The sequence below is a fragment of the Anastrepha obliqua genome, chromosome 3, assembly GCF_027943255.1.
Source record: "Anastrepha obliqua isolate idAnaObli1 chromosome 3, idAnaObli1_1.0, whole genome shotgun sequence".
NCBI classification, from domain to species: Eukaryota; Metazoa; Arthropoda; class Insecta; order Diptera; family Tephritidae; genus Anastrepha; species Anastrepha obliqua.
Genome location: NC_072894.1, coordinates 20,421,077 through 20,438,522, shown reverse-complemented (window position 1 = coordinate 20,438,522; position 17,446 = coordinate 20,421,077). Strand labels below are relative to the sequence as shown.

The 17,446-nt window shown below is 33.1% G+C and overlaps 1 protein-coding gene across 9 annotated transcripts in view; it reads left to right on the top strand.

Annotated features, from left to right (window-relative positions):
* LOC129240291 (formin-binding protein 1-like) overlaps nucleotides 1-12,848 on the top strand; it is a 115,444-nt gene extending 102,596 nt beyond the window's left edge. Inside the window, exons 8-13 of one of the 9 annotated variants that reach the window (XM_054876000.1) lie at nucleotides 8,378-8,413; nucleotides 9,222-9,574; nucleotides 9,655-9,789; nucleotides 11,683-11,846; nucleotides 11,942-12,095; nucleotides 12,435-12,848. In XM_054876000.1, coding sequence (XP_054731975.1) covers nucleotides 8,378-8,413; nucleotides 9,222-9,574; nucleotides 9,655-9,789; nucleotides 11,683-11,846; nucleotides 11,942-12,095; nucleotides 12,435-12,555 — 963 coding nt within the window. In that variant the 3' untranslated portion in view covers nucleotides 12,556-12,848. Of the gene's footprint in view, nucleotides 1-8,377; nucleotides 8,414-9,221; nucleotides 9,575-9,654; nucleotides 9,790-11,679; nucleotides 11,847-11,941; nucleotides 12,170-12,434 lie in introns of those variants that run through there. The other 8 variants (XM_054876004.1, XM_054876005.1, XM_054876001.1 and 5 more) reach the window with 8 other exon arrangements.
* The last annotated feature ends 4,598 nt before the right edge of the window (nucleotides 12,849-17,446 follow it).

Genomic DNA, 17,446 nt, shown 5'->3' with positions numbered 1-17,446 from the left:
TTTATGTTGGTACTATTTATTCTTGTACTGTTTTGTATTCCAATTAGTCAAAAATGTATGTTAAAAACGTAGCTTAAATAAAGTCGGTTTTAGACAAGGTTGATAGTTTACCAGGTTTGGCGCTTAAAGTGATTGGAATTTTCCGCCATTCAATTTCCAAACTCATTGCGGTATTCACTGGTCAGTGGGTGATCGGAACTCATGCAGAAAAGCTCGGACTTCCGTACAACCCCTATTACAGAAGGTGTGGGGATCCTACAGAGAAATAGACTGTTGAGCACTTTCTTTGCAAATGTCCGGCTCTGACGGCTAGGCGCTTGAGATTCCTTAGAGTACCCTTTGGGGATGGCCTGAGGAAATTCTTCAGTCCAGATCCCTTTTCTCTCCTCCACTACATCAACAGCACCTCCACTACATCAAAACGGCACATATGTAAGTGCTACTTGAAGTGTAACTGGGGTACTCTTGTCATCAAACCTACCTACCACCGACCAGATTTGGCCTTCAGCTATGGTGAAAAACGAAATAGAGCGAGTAACTTCGGCTGCCATGTCACCGGGTACGCGGCAGCAGAATTGTCTCTGCTTATTTCACTCTCATCCAATCAGCCGTCTTTAAGACGGCGACGAAGCAACATGAGCGTAGACTGTGTTGATTTTTTCGTATATTACCAAACAATCTCAGTTTTTTCGTAAACATTCCGGGTACGCCAGCCAATCAGCTATTTCCTTCAAATTCCCTAAGAGCCGGGTCTCATCTTGGTCAGACCTCTGAAATCTTTTCACTTTGGTATTTAGAAACAAGTTATGCTACTTCTAAATTGTTCATAATCCATTATTTTTGCATACAATTTTTCCTTAACATCACAAAAAGCTTGAACGAAATCGACGAAACCAAATCCATTTTAGCGGCCTGTCTTGCATCTGCGCCTTTATCAAGAAAAACTGTAAAATCGCCCGAATTTTCTCTTTTTTGACCTCTACTATGACACCCTGTAACTCACAACTGAATGGAACAAACAAAAAACAACAAAATAATTTTTTAGTGTGGAATGTCGGCTTGACAACGAGCACAAATTTCAATTATTTAATCGATACTTTATGAAATATCGATCACTACAGCCAACTACTGAGAAAATAATGCATTTCTTTTTCACCCAAAGAAATATTAAATCATTTTTAAAAATATTATTTTTCCTACTAAAAGAGGTACTCGTTTTGGTCTCAGTTACCTATTAATGACTTCGATGTTCCGGTAGCCATTAAACAAATTTGTCTCGACTTTGGGACAATCACTGGTCCCAGCCTAAAGTGGTGGACATTAGTGCCAGTAGTATGGGTTTACCGGTTAACAATGTTAGGTATGTTGGCACTTGCCTTGCCTTGTTTTGGAGAGGCTACCTTTTACGTATTGTTATTGAAATTATTTCGTTATCATCATAAATTCCTAGAGGTCCAGGGCAACCACGAAGTCAACAAATTGCTCGAGGTTTTAGTATTACACAGAATAGCAAAAAATGTTGGCGCTGATTTTTAGTACGCAATTTTTGGCCTTATCCGGATATGAGTTACGTAGTGGTTATTCCATTTACCCGGCACCAACGCTTACAGTTCTCATCTGGCTTATATCATCATCAGGCTTATCATATTCCTTATAAAGGGTCTCTCAAAAGACGCGCTTAGATGTTGTTTTAAAATAAAACATGTAAAAAATTTGGACTCTTTCAGTTTTCACTATTTTTATTGAAAATACAGCTCTTAAAAATTATATGTCATCATTTAAATGTCCATCATGAGAACGTCTATGGGCTGTTATACATATATATATAATGGGTATCCTTTTTTGGGTGTATGGCTGTTATACATATATATTAAATGGGTACCCTTTTTTGGGTGTATGATCGAGCTCCTCCTCCTATTTGTTGCGTGCGTCTTGATATTGTTCCGCAAATGGAGGGACCTATAGTTTTAAGCTTACTCCGAACGGCAAATGATTTTTATTAGGAACTTTTTTCATGGCAGAAATACACTCGGAGGTTTGCCATTGCCTGCCGAGGGGCGAAAAAACTTTTCCTTCATTTTGGTGTTTCACGGAGATTCGAACTGACATTCTCTCTGCGTGTCTTACGAGGATTAAAATTGTTAAGGACTCACCCACACATTATCTCATTGAGTTCAGCAATCTCGATCCGAATGTTGTGTTTCAGCTCTGGATTCGTTGCTGGCTTTACTTTGTAAAAAACTGCAGCCTGGTCTGCCAGCCCTCTTTCCATTCTCGTCAGAACCAGTTTCTTGAAATTTGTTCTCCAACCTTTGAACTGTTGTTGTTGTTGTAGCTGCATAAAGATTCTCTATACATGAACGGGAAGTGCTGCTGAAGTGATTGTCCTTGGCCGGATATAAATCCGGGTCGTTCCGGTTACATAGAACCGACTACCGACTCAATCGGACAATTATTTCCACCAAAAAATCACGAATTTTGTTCTTAAAGATCGCCCATTTTTATAATAAGTTTCAATAATAATAAGTTTTCTACTTGTAAAATGTTAAAGATGCCTTAAAAATGTACCGTTTAGGAACTATTGCTTGCTGTCATCTAGGCGTCGCTTTTGAAAGACCCCTTTCTTTATTTTAGTGCAGAGTATTCACATCTCTTAAAGCCGACTTTATTTAGAGCATCCACACATTAATAAAAAAAATAAATAAATAGCATCCACAAATCTTCGATTTATCTAACGAACTCAGTGTATCTCATCGTTTTGTCCACATTCTCAGCGCAGGATATTTAGTCTTGTCCCATTTGTGAACTCATTTTATGTTTTTTTTTGTCGTTCCTATTCGATTTACATTTCTATATGTACATTCTCGCCTGTCATTTATCCATTCTATATGCACTTAAGTTTCCTATTTTCACACTTCTTTACTTCACGCTTTGGTTGATATGCTTTCCATTTTTTATCTCATAATGTGTTTTGTCTCTCTTTCTTCCTTTTGTGTTGGTTACCTATTGGATTACTGGATTTGCTCATGCGAAATCACATTTCAATTTCTGCATACAAAATATGTGTACATATACTACAACTACAACAAATAACGAAACTTATGTTTAATGAAATAATTGGAAATGTGTGTGTGGTTTCATTCGAATTGTGATTCAAATGTTAATATGTAAGTACCAACGCTGCGTACAAAGTCTGCATTCATGCGTGTTTCATATCGCCGAATAGTTGTTGCAAATGTTGTAGCGTAGAGCTTGATATGTTGTGGAATTGCTAGAAGAATTAATTAGAAACATCTATTCTTCAAATATAACTTTTATCAAATTATGTACTTTAACCCATTCGTGTATTTTGCGCCTTATTGAGCGTAGTTACTTTAAATTCCTTGGCTTATAGAGCTTCTACCACATCTTTGTACCGACTGACACTCCAAATCACTGTGCAAATTCCCCGATTTTCAAAAATTGTGTTGACCTAACTGTCGTAAATAACGTGCAAGGATTATTACCGTATTTGTATACGTATTCGTGTGTATAATGTATGTATGTATGTTTATAACACTCAGGGCAGTTATTGAACGGTGCTTTCTTTCGAAGTAATCATGGTTTATTATTATATTATTTAACATGCTTTTGTTGTTGTTTTGGCTAACGTAAAACCATCTAAATAATGCAGATTTGTTTGAGGAGTTTTGTGTATGGAAAATTAAGTAAACTATTATTTTTAGTCCTGTGCTATAGTTTTTTAATCCTAAAACCCAAAAAAATTGTAAATTCAAGGTGGCGCAAAATTAATCACCCTTCGTAAGTTTTCTAATTTTTGCAAATGACGTCATCAGACGAGCAATGGAGCACGTAAGGGTTAAAATAAGGATTTCTCCCACTCAAAATCATTGTTTTTTATTTAGTATTAAGCAGTCGGCGACCGCTGTAGCCGGATGTATAAGTGCGTGACTACAATTCGCGAGTGCGTAGGTTCGAATAGTCGTGCATGAAACAGTAAAATGATAGAAACAGTTTTTTTTTCTAATGGCGGTCGGCCCTCGGCAAATTTCCGCGTGAAAAAGCTCCTCATAAAAATCCATTTGCTGTTCGGAATCGACTTAAAACAGTAGGTCTCTCCATTTGTGGAACAACAAACATATGAGAGGAGGAGCTCGGCCGTTTTCACGACAGCCGGTTCTACGTTACCGGAATGACCCGCATTTACATATATTCGGCCAAGGACTGTCACTTCAGCAGCATTCCCCATAGATATGTACCTACTTGTATTTATAGGGAATGTTTATGCTGCTACAACAACAACAAGAGGAGGAACTCAGCCAAACATCTCACAGAAGTGTGCGCGCCAATTATTTATTTATTTACTTTTATTTATTTAAACAAGTTAATAAAAAAATGTTGGATGATTAATTTTGTGCCACCCGATATTTGGCTTTTTTAAGTGCTTAATGCTTTGCATTGCAATAATGGCTGTATTGGCTTCACATATTTTTTAAAGTAATTTTTTTCATTGTGCTAGAATTTTTTGTTTAATATTTCTTTTCTATGATTAAATGTATTGCATTTATTTCCGACTTTTTTAATATTTCCAAAGGTCTTTTTTACCCCACTTCTTAGTTATACATTCAAGTGTTAACAATTAATTAGTTTTATTTCCTTATTTCAACAATTTAAATCATTTTTTTCCACTCCTCTCTAAGTCTGTTTGCAAAGTAATCTCGTATGCGTATTACAGTAACATCAGAAAGTATGTATGATACTCATTCGATTTTTAATTAAAGGATTCTAATGTTGATTGTAACTTAAAAGCCAGCGCTAAAAAACAAACATCCCCTATTAATATAACTGCAGGTCCACTAAATCCAGTATAACCTACCCGACGCCTGTATGGCTGTTACGTTCGCCTTACTACGGCCATTAAAACGCCTATGAAAATATTTCAAATCAGCTATGAAAAATTCCTTTTAATTTATAATCCTTTTATTCCATGGGTTAAAGTTAGCATTGAGGTATTTTGATTATGAAATTTTGTTTCGGTTTAAACCTTTTACCAAGTAGGTATTTTAAGCGCTCATTTTATTCAATACAAATTTTAAGAAGCGAAGAAAAAAATAGAAAAAAAATGTCTAAAAAATATTCGCTTACAATAATCCATTATCCATTACTCCCTACGCTGCCATAAAACAATTAACATTGAAGATGTCCTACTGAAATTGAATATTCTCGACTATATCTCAAATTTTCTGATAACCGAATTAATAAAATTTCAATACCTAGAAAATATGTTTTTGAAATTTCGAAAAAAATGATGTTTTGTTCTATTTTATTATATGATATTTTTATTTATTTATATTTTGTTCTATTTTATTTTAATTTTGGGTTTTTTATGTAACTTTACTTTAGTTTATTAAATTTATTCTAATTTATTGTACTTTATTTTATTTTGTTTAATTTTTTTTTATTAAGTTTATTAAATTTAATTTAATTAAATTTAATTTATTTTATTTTAATTCAAATTGTTCTATTTTTTATACATTTCGAAAGAAATAAGTACTGATGATCCCGCCAGTGCTCTTTGCGAAGTTCGCGAACAAATTTATTTTTTTCAAGGGCAAATTTCCACAGTTCAGATGCGTTGTGCTGGCGTTAAACGATTGTTGATGACTTGAAAATCTTACTTAATATAGTTATCGATATAGTTCTCATGCAGCTAAAAACAACACCCGATATGTGTGAATGGTTTATATGTATATGTAGTAAGACGTACCTCAATTTCATTCTTTCTGCTATTTTATATATAAAAAAAAAAAGAAAAAAAAAAAAAAAAAAAAAAAAACTTTCATCCTATGAAATAAATGGGTACTTCGAAAAATACATATTTATCCTGGCGAAAAGTAAACAAGAATTTAGCTTTAATAGAAACATTTTTTTTGAATTTAGTCTCTTTTTAATTTAGTATTTTTTTTGTGATTTAGTCTTAAATTTAGCCTTTCTTTAATTTAATATTTTTTTTTTTATTTAGTCTTAAATTTTGCCTTTTTTTCATTTAGTCTTAATTCCCTCGCCTCATTTGAAATGGAGTTTTTTGCGTGTTTCTTTAAAAGCGTGTAAAACGGAAACGAAAAAAGATTTTTTATTTTTGTTTTCAGTATTTTATTTTTTGATCCATTGTTTAAAAATAAAAAAAATTTTTAGACCAAGCGAGGTTTGTTCAAAATGTTGTCAGCCTTCAAAAAATGGTCTTCACATGGACAATGGACACAGATATAACCGGTTCTACTGAACCGATTTCGATGAAATAAAATTTAAATCACATAGAATTGATGTCGCTATCGTGTGAACTACGATTATTCGGGGCAAAAAATAAATTTTAGTATTTCTTTTGGACCTTTAAAGTATAAAAAAGGGTTAAAAAAGAGGGTTTTATCTTTGAACGTCCGCCGTTATGTCAAATTTTTGGGTTTTTTTTAAAGATCGTAGTTCATACGATAATGACATTCATAATGAACAAGAACCTTTTTGTCTTTTTGAGTTCAGACACCCTTTGAGTCTCTTGAAGGGCTTTAATTTACTCTTTTGTTTTGTAATTTAGTACTTTTTTAGTTTTAGTTTTTAGTTTTAATTTTTTTTTTAATTTAGTCCTAAATTTAGTATCTCTTCAATTTAGTATTTTAAGTTTTAAAAATTAAAAACAAAAATTTTTAGCTTCACGTGCATATGAAATATTTCCTGGACATTAGTTTTAAATTTAGCCTCTTTTTAATTTGGTATTTTAAGTCTTAAAAAATAAAATAAAAAATCTTTAGCTTCACGTGCGTATGAAATATTTCCTAAACAATAGAAAAAGTAGAGTCTTGCCCCACGGTGTAATATATGAATATATATATTTTTTAAATTTTAATAGGTCTATGAATAAGTTCGTGCGGTTTTTTTTCGAAATTTGAATTTCGGATCATTCCCATGGCTTTTAAACGTTTGGAAATGGTTGATTGATCAACTCCCAAAGTTTTTGCAACCTCTTCTTGCGTTTGAGCCGGATCTTGATCGAGCAAGCGTGCAAACCACTTCTGGCACGTTCGCTCAGCTAGAGCATGCTCACCATAAACTTCCACCAAGATACGATGACTTTCGGCTGCTTTTTTCTTCATATTAAATAATTCCCCGCAAAAACACATTATTTGGCACGAAATTCGACATTTTCAAGTGTGGTAAAAATATTGTTGTTTACGCTTCAAATAAAAAACTTATACTGACGTTTGTGCCTTACGACAGTAGCTCTCCAATGAATGTTTGGAAATGTGGATCGATGGAATAATAATCAAGTTACGCCATCTGTTGTAAAACCGCACGAACTTATCCATAGACCTATTATTTATTTTTAACTTTGCTAAACTAGTTCTACCCCCTATTTAAGCTTCCTTGTAAACTTCCAAAAACAAAAAAATCAAAATATATCAATGGTTTAAAACTGTCGCAAAAAAATATATATACATTAAGCTCAGATTTTATTTTAAGAATACTTGCATCAATAACGCCATGCTATGCCACACGTTTAGACGCAACATTAATACTAGCCCTCCCTTGAATACCTTTTTTAAAATCTTCGATTGGGCACCCGGGTCTGGCCTCTTTTCGTCGTCCTCTTCGAGGATACTTTTTCAATGGTTATATGCATAAATCGATAGAAATTAAATATTTGGAAGCTACCTGGAAGCGTTAGCTATAAATGAGATATGTGAAATGCACGCCCAAAGCTGAAAAGGTCTGGCCCTACTGAGGGCTAGCAGCGATTTTCCGCGCAGTAGGTTCGAAGTAGTAGGATCGAAGCCGCATTCGGCACATTGTTACGATTCAATTCATATGTATAGGTCTTTGTATATGTGTTATGAAATAAAATATTAATTCACATCAAAATAAAATATCTACTATTATATATTTTCTTTCCCCTCTCTCTTCTTAACCTACACATCTTTTATTTCTATTATTATACTCATTTTGAATGCGGCTTTACTCATGTTTTGTTATATTGCAAAATTATATACACACACACACATATATGCAACAAAAAAAATTAAACTTCTTTTCTGCATTAAAATAAACAAAATAAATTTTTTCTTACTTTTTACTAAAAACAAAATTTTTCACTCACACACTTTTTATCAACTACCACTACAACACACCACAAAACTACAACAACAACGAAAACACCTATATGCCACATGCGTATGAAAACATCACCGCCTTTACCACAATGTACCGCTTACGAAAATTACTGAAAAACTTTAAACCAAAACAATCCAACTAAAAAAATAAATATCAAAAAAAAAATAATAAAAAAAAAATCGTGATACAATTTCAAAAAACTATCTGTCAATAGCCACAGAAGATTTATGAAGCCTGTATCACCATGAAGGTATGAATGATTTTACGCTGCTTTTCTAACATTTCTCATAAGCAAATATTTAGCAATAATATTTCACTACTACCTCTACTCTTAAGCGTTTTTATATTTATAAATAGCGCTAACCACTAACTATCGTAAAAGTACTAAAAAATAAATTACAAAAAAAAAATTTTTTTTTTTTAAATCACTACTAAGCAAATTTTCTACTCTTACAACCACAGCCACTTTTTTAATTTTGTTAAAATACACTTAACACACTTTAACATACACTAATACACACACACTTGCGTAAGCATACATACACGCACTTTGCATGTTTCAGAAAATGACATTAGAGCTAAAAGTGCAAAGTGTACGCCATCTAATGTTTAGTATTTTCTTAATTTTGCAGCCTACTTAGTATTAACAACCACATACACACACTTTTATTTGAGCTCAACAGCACAACTATTTTCGTTTCATTGGTTGCATAGTTGTAGACGTTTTTGTTTTTTTTTTTTTGTTGTTTCTACCTCTTCGCATGCGCACATTTTGACATTTAATATTAAAAAAAAAAAAAAATTCAAATGAGAAAAATCACCACTCAACTGCCATCGGCACACTATCATCAACATCCAGCGACACACCAAAGTTGTCCCTGAAAAATTCCCTCTTGTATTGTTTGTATTCTATACATTTTTTAGTGTTCGTCTTTCTCCAGCTTTTTCTGTTCAATCACGTGATATTGTTCTAATTTAATACACTCCGTATGCACTTATCAGTTTGTTAAGTGACAGTGTGGCAAAAAAATTACTCATCACACTTTTCGTTCCCGTAGAATTCACTAACGGCGGATGGCCAAAAGGAAGACTTCAGCGATTTACCACCCAGTCAACGACGCAAAAAGCTACAAGCTAAAATTTCCGAACTACAACACAAGCTCAATCAAGAGGTGGCCACACGTGATGGCCTCATGAAAATGAAAATGGTTTATGAATCGAATTCATCGCTGGGCAATCCAATGACTGTTGAGGGCCAACTAAACGAGTCTGAGCACAAAACGGAAAAATTACGTATGGATCTGAAAAAGTTCCAAGGCTACTTGGAGAGTGCGAATCAAATACCTTTGGCTAGTAATAGTCCGCAAGCGAGTCGTAATCACATTCAAAATGGACATCATCGGACATCAAGGTAAGCAACCGTAGTAGGCGTAAAGTGGCGGCAAAATAATCAAATCAATATAACTCTAATTATTATTGAATTGTTTACAGACATTCCAATGGCAGTGCCGAGGACCATAATGATGAAGGCGAAGATCATCCTGATGATGGTGGCAGCTTAAGCAGGTCAGGTTCAGAGGATAATGTGGCGCAAATACAAAATGGGCATAATAATAACAATAACGGGTACACTTATAAGTCTATGTTGAATAGCTTTAGACCATTTGCCATTCATGCCAACTCACCAATCAGTTTCATTCAATTTATCAGTTTTATAAATTCTTTGTATATCCTCACTCACTTGCTTCCCTTTGTAAAAGTGCGCTTACACATCTTCCTTGCATTTTTTATATGTATCAATTTGGTATTCACATAAATTCTCAAACTTTATATAATATTTTCACATTTGATCATACCATCCTTTAAACTGTTCAAATTTGTTTTTTTTTTTGCTTCAATGCATCAACAAAAAACACAAACAATAATTTTTTTTGGCTCTATCTTGTGTCTGTTCAATATAAGTTGTCCTTGCGATATTAATAACAGCGGTTAAACGTGATTTCATCACGCCTGTAAAATGTTATGTTAAATATGCCTAAGTTTACAGTTCCATGTTAGGGTTCGCTGTTGCTTTAGCAGGCGTGTGTACAATGTTAATTTCAAAGAAATTTTACAGTGTTATGTTAGCGTTCCCTGTTGATTTAGCTGGCGTATCGACGATGTTACTTTCAAAAAACTTTCACAGTTCTATGTTAGCGTTTCTGTTACTTAAGCAGGCGTCTGTACGATGTAATTTTCAAAGTAAACTTATAGTTCTATGTTAGCGTTCGCTGTTGCTTTAGCAGGCGTTTGTACGATGTTAATTTAAAAGTAAGCTTACAGTTCCATGTTAGCGTTGCTGTTGCTTTAGCAGGCGTTTGTACGATGTTAATTTAAAAGTAAACTTACAGTTTCATGTTAACTTTTGCTGCTAAATGCCTATACAGCGCTTGCTTAAAAGGCGATATGGCGATTTAGTGGTGATATTTTAAATTTTCATTTAGTGACGCACAAGAATAAATTCCTACGTAGCGTTTCATCCCGTTTCAGTTTATACAATTCTCTTAATGGGATATGGTGCTTGACAGCCGTAAGATAGATATTGTATTTCAGGATAATAAAGTTATGAAAAAATTTGAACATGTAGATGCATGATTTTAGAATATTTTCCAAATTCACATATTAAATAAAACATTTGTACTTTCCTTAGAAATTTACATATGTATGCATTGGCAAAAGACGTATGAAGACAAAACTATGCAATCGCGGTACAATACACCAAAAAAATAGTGGGGCACTTTTGATGCTCTTACAACCACTACCAGCGAGCTTTTTTTTTTAAATTGAAACTTCAAAATTTTATACAACGTTGTTCGAATTTAAGTTCTAGTAATTGGCAGTTAGTCGGATTTTCTCCAAAGTCGAATTTAATTTGTTTTATTATATGAATATTTGAGGCATTTAGTTTAAACAGAGTACGGTTTTGGAAATTGGCTCCCGCACACTTTCTCTTACACATTTCCTCTCTTAGTTTCACATTTGTGTAAATATCTTAATGCTTTCACCTCATCATTTTCATCACTAATTTGTATGTGTTATTATAAGGGTCAGTATTTTGTGCAAGTTTAATTCTGATTTTCAACTTAACAAAGTTCGAATGTCTTATGTTGTCCTATTGAACTTAGTTTTAAAATTCACCACAGCTAATCTTGCACTGAAAAATCTGTCCCTTAATGCTATTTCTCATTACAACTGCGCACATTTGCACTTATTTGTTTATTTTTTTTATGTATACATGTATATGTATGTATGTATCTAAATATATATTCTCAGATTAATCGAATTGCCACATATTCTAACCAAAAAAATTAAACTTACCACAACCAACCGCTCATTTTAAGTTTCAAACGAAATTTTTATTTCGTTTCGTTCTCTTTTGTTTCGTTTCATTTTTTGGCACTTCATTGCTTATTGCCGCGTCAATCATACGAAATGCTACACAAATTTCCTCTTTTGCATGCGCGGCTACAAAATCAGCAGTTCGGCTAGTCCCGAAAGTGGCTTGGGTACATCGCACACCTCGCTGCCCGGCTCAGGACAGGGTAGTGCGAACGAGAATGCCATCGGCGAGGATGGTTACGATGACACGGAAAGTGAAGTGCTGCAACCGTTGGGCACATGTCGAGCGCTCTATCCCTTCGAAGGTGAGTATGAAAATAATATATTTTAAATTAATGCAGCATCTCTCATTCTCTCATAATTGCAATGTGTTTTTTTTTTTTTGTTTTTTATTAAATAGCAACCAGCGAAGGCAGCATACCAATGAATGAGGGCGAAGAACTGCAAGTCATTGAGATCGATCAGGGTGATGGCTGGACGCGCGTACGCCGCGCCAATCCCATAAGCGGCTGGGATGAAGGATTTGTGCCGACTAGTTATATTGAATGTACACTGTATGCATAAGTCAATTAATTGGGGAAAAACATAATTTTAATTAGATTGCCTTAATTTAAGTCAGTTAAAACAATTGATTTAGTTAGTTAGTTTGTTTTTTGAATGTTGAAAGTTTGGCCATCGTTTGGACTTTGGAATTTTAATTTCATATTTTCTATGAAACCTTTTAAAATTTATTTTCCTAATTTCTTTTCTAATAACTTGCATTTGCTCTGTATAAAGTGATTTACTTACTAATTTTGCCTTCCGTATGCTACTCACCAATATCGTTGTCATACATGCATATGCATATGTATGTGGTGCGTATGTGTGTGTAATACGATCAACAATCAATTCAGCCCATACATACTACACATGATTGATAGCATGCCATTCGTTTATGCAAGCGCCGATAAGCGTTACACGGAGCTCGAAAGTGCTGAGTCAAGTTCAAGCACGCCAACTATTGACCTTAACTGAGCAACGGCACAGTAGAGTTGTTCAATTGCGTTTAAATGTGACCAAATGTATTTATAGCTACCAAGAGTATCAAAACTAACTGCCGCAAGTGGGAAGAATGAAGAAGGAGAAATGAAAAATAAAAATAAAAAAAAAGTTACAACGCCAACAAATGAATTCGCAAGTATTGCAAAGTGCTTTTCTTATTTTGTTTCTTATAAATTTTCGTAATGTTTATGTATAAATAATTTAATATGCTGTGAAAAAGAAATTTATAAAGAGTGATATAACACTTTTTAAATGTATAAACGAAACACAAAAACAAAAAAAAAAAAATATATGAAAATGCAAACAAATGTGTAAAAGATTACTTACGATTTGTGAGAGAGCAACGGTAGAACTACTGATTACTTAAAATCCTACGGCCTAGACAGACGGTGGTGCCAATCGGGATTACCAGCACAGTTATTTGCGATTAAAATCGAAGTGTGACAGATGGCTGTTATGCGGATTAGTGAACAACTGATTTGCCTATTGAATAATTTTGTCAGTCAAATGTGGACCGCAGGCAACAAATACGGGTATTAGCTGCGCTGATGCTAAGAAATAATTATTTATTTGAAAAAATTTAAAATTGCAATTTTTCACAAAAAAAGAAAAAAAAAAATAATAATAATAAATAATTGGCGCTTATACTTTTGTTAGAAAGAAATAATTATTGAAAAAAAAAAAAATTGAAATTACAATTTTTCAAAAAATTATTATTTATTTAAAAACATCTTAAATTGCAATTTCTCAAAGAAAAAAATTATAATAAATAATTGGCGACTACACTTTTGTTAGAAAGAAATAATTATTAAACAAATTTTAAATTGCAATTTTTCAAAAAAAAAAAAAAAAAAAAAAAAAACATAGTAATAATAATAAATAAATGGCGCATACACTTTTGTTAGAAAGAAATAATTATTGAAAAAATTTTAAATTCCAATTTCTCAAAAAAAAAAAAAAATATTTATTTAAAAAAATCTTAAATTGCAAATTTCAAAAAAAAAAAAGAAAAAATATAATAATAATAATACTCATCATGAGAAATAATTGGCGCATACATTTCTGTTCGAAAGAAATAATTATTGAAAAAAATTTTAAATTCCAATTTCTCAAAAAAAAAAAAAAAAATATTTATTTAAAAAAATCTTAAATTGCAAATTTCAAAAAAAAAAGAAAAAATATAATAATAATAATACTCATCATGAGAAATAATTGGCGCATATACTTTTGTTAGAAAGAAAAAAATATTAAAAAAAAATCTTAAATTGCAATTTTTCAAAAAAAAAAAAAGTATAATAATAATAATAATAATAATAATAATAAATAAATGGCGCATACACTTGTTTTAGAAAGAAATACTTGTTTAAAAAATCTTAAATTGCAATTTAAAAAAATAAAAAATAATAATAAATAATTGGCGCATAAACTTCTGTTAGGTGTTTAGCCGAGCTCCCCCTCCTATTTGTGGTGTGTATCTTCACAAATAGTGGGATTTAAAGTTTCAAACCGACTCCGTACGGCAAATAATTTTTCATGAGGAGCTTTTTCATCGCAAAAATACACTCGGAGGTTTGCCATTGCCTGCCACCACTATTAAGAAAAAACTTGTTTTCTTATTTTGAAGGGACTCGAACCTACGCACCCCCGATTTGCAGTGAAGCATCAACCCATTCGGCGACGGCCGCCTTCATTTCTTAAAATGCTGGCAAATATCATAAAAATTAATGTAATTACGAATGGTTTTGTGCAAACTAGCATTACATCCAGTTTTTTTTTTGTTCTTTTTTCATTCACATTTGACATTAACTGCTATTTTTCGGCAATGTTGCCATCGAAAATTCCGCTAATCCGCTCAAATTATGAGAATTAATAAGTTCCCTGTCCAATAAATCATATGTAACTCGCGAGAGCGGATTGACTCATGTGACTCATTTCTTTATACAACTTAGAACTTGCTTTGAACGTGTCGTTATATATTTGTGAATTGTATGGGGACAGGGAAGTTGTTAAGTCTAGTTGTTAATCTGCATTTGTTGCACAGGAGAACTGAGGAAATTTTGAATTAAGTCATTAATTCCGAATTAAGTCGTTCATCCCGATTAATGCTACCATCTGTCTAGGCTATTATCCGCCGCAGTAGCGAATAGTTTTTGTAAAAGTGTTACAGAAAAAAAGAAAACTTCTATCCTTTCACTCACTCTTTATTTTACTCACAAGCCTATGAAAATGCGCTTTGCACTAGCAGAACTAAAAGGCAAAACGTGCTAGTAGCGGTAGAGCTGCTACAACAATAACAACAACTACAAGTATTACCAAAAATCACTGCATAGAAGTCTAATGGCTTAACAGAAAAAGCGTTTAAATTTGCGCAAATTATTCTATATCAAAAACTCACTTTCACAAATAACCTTTCAGAAAAGAAAAAACCTCTTCAATGCACCAGCGACACATCCATACAAAATTATCAATGCATATTTTAGTACATAAAATGTAAACGCATATATGTATGTACATATATCAAGCGAGTATGAATGAAAGCCTATAATTAAACAAAAATATCTACATACACACATTCAAACATATAATCTATGCAAAATATATATAAAAATTACAAAATTAAATAAAGATATAAATATGCTACATTTTTAAAACTGAACCTACTCCGTGCGGTGGAAATGCAAAAAAAGGAAGAAAACAAAAAAAAAGAAAAAATTTGTAAAAAAGCCGAAAAGGCGTTAGTGATTTGCGACCTACTATGCAATTTTGTAGCACTGCTTGAAGTGCACGAGATCGCAAGAAGAAGCATTTTATTTTTAAATATTTTTTATTTTTTTTTTTCGAACTAAACTAGCTTCCTTAGTGTAATAATTTGAGTTTTGTATTTCGTTCATTTCGTGCGCTCGTACAGCAGCGGCTGCTGCATTGCGTAAGCTTTTGTACAGTTTCATTTAAAGCTAAATTAGACGTTCTATTAATTAATGAATTAATCGATTAAAAGTAAAAACCATTAGCTTTTAGTTTGCGCCTTATTTTTATGTGTATCTATGTATAAACGTGTAAACGTATAAGTATATGTGAATGTATATTTAAGCAAATTTAGTTTTAAAGTCTTATGTTGTGTAATATTAAACGGAATAAAATACAAAAAAAAAAAAAATTAAAAATAGAAAATAAAAAATTATAATAACAAAGCGCAAGAAATAGTGTTAAAGACCAAGAGAAGCAGAAGGACCGCTAGTTATGTATGTATGTATTGCGTGCGCGCAACGCTAACGAAAATGCGCCTTATTTATTCTTAAGTTGTATGCTACATAATTTGTACTTTAATTTACCAGAAGCAGTAGCGGTTAGAAATAGCAAACAAAACAAACAAAGAGTTAGACAAATCAACTGAAAATGCAAATGCAAAAACTAAAATATTAATAAATAAGTCAACTACACAATTGTAACTACAATACACACACACTCACACAAAAAAAACAACTACGCTAACACTGTACCCACGAATAGTTGGCTGGCGCCACATATTGTATTCTATTGTATGTACGATGCCCCAACCCACCACCACCACCACCATTCTCGCCCAAACTACTAAGCTGTAAAACTGTACAGAAACTGAATAATTTACAATTATTTTTATTATTGCATATAAATAAATGTATTGTAAAATTTAAGTTTAATTAGCATTTAAGCTGTTTTTGTACGTCTATTTTTAACAAAAAATTTCATTTTTATTATACGCTCGTATTCGCTTCGGTTCGCCTGTGTGCACTGTTTTGCGTTTATGCTACAATAATTTAATTTTAATTTTAATTTCAAGGTCGTTTTTAAGTTATGCCGAAACAATGTGAATGCGTGCAAAGCGAAATTATTAATTGATTACTGATCTATGAAATACCGTTTTTTGTATAATTAATATATATATATATATATACCTACATATATATAAATATATAAAATATAATGTAATTTAAAGGGAAGCAAAACGACTAATGAAATGATAAAAAATTATATACATAAATATTGACGAGGTACGAGGGCGAAAAGTCGTAGTCGGAGCGTTAAGCGTAAAGCGCAAAGTGAAAAGCATAAAATTCCAAAATTTTTAAATGAAATGAATTAAATTTAAATTTATGAACTATATAAATATAAAATATTATACTGAAAAAATAAAAAAAATATATTAATAAAATTTAATATGGAATTTGTATTAGAAGCTGAATTGAAGGTACTCGATGGCTATACGGTAGTAAGGAGTATTGCCTAATTGCGACACTGGACGTTGAGAACGCATTCAATACGGTACACTAGACAGGGCTAGTTTACTGGGGCGGCAGTCCTTGGTCGGGAAAAACCCGAGTCATTCCGGTAACGTAGAACCGGATGCCATGGGAATGGGTAGAGCATCTGAAGTCCTGTAACTTCACCGCTGGTGTGAGCAAGCTCTGGTCCGCCGTAAGGTCCCTGTCGAACCCGACGAAGCACAACGACAAGGTGGATATCGCCTTCAACGGTCGTACTTCGTCGGATCCGAAGAAATGCGCGAGCTACTTTAGCCGGCAATTTATACTGTATCCTCCGGTCGACAGATCCAAACGTTGTGCCACCAGACGGTTGCACAAACTGCCATACAACAGTGCACCGCTTGCTTTCTCCAGCGACGAGGTTCAGGGGGCCATGAAACATATGAAACCGTCTAAAGCCATTGGCCCTGACGGACTAAACATGCTAATGTTGAAAAAGCTGGGTCCATTGGGAGTAGAATTCCTCACCAAGGTCTTCAACCTGTCTATGACCACTCTCATCATTCCTGATAAGTGGAAATTAGGGAGAGTGGTCCCACTACTGAAGCCTGGGCAACCCG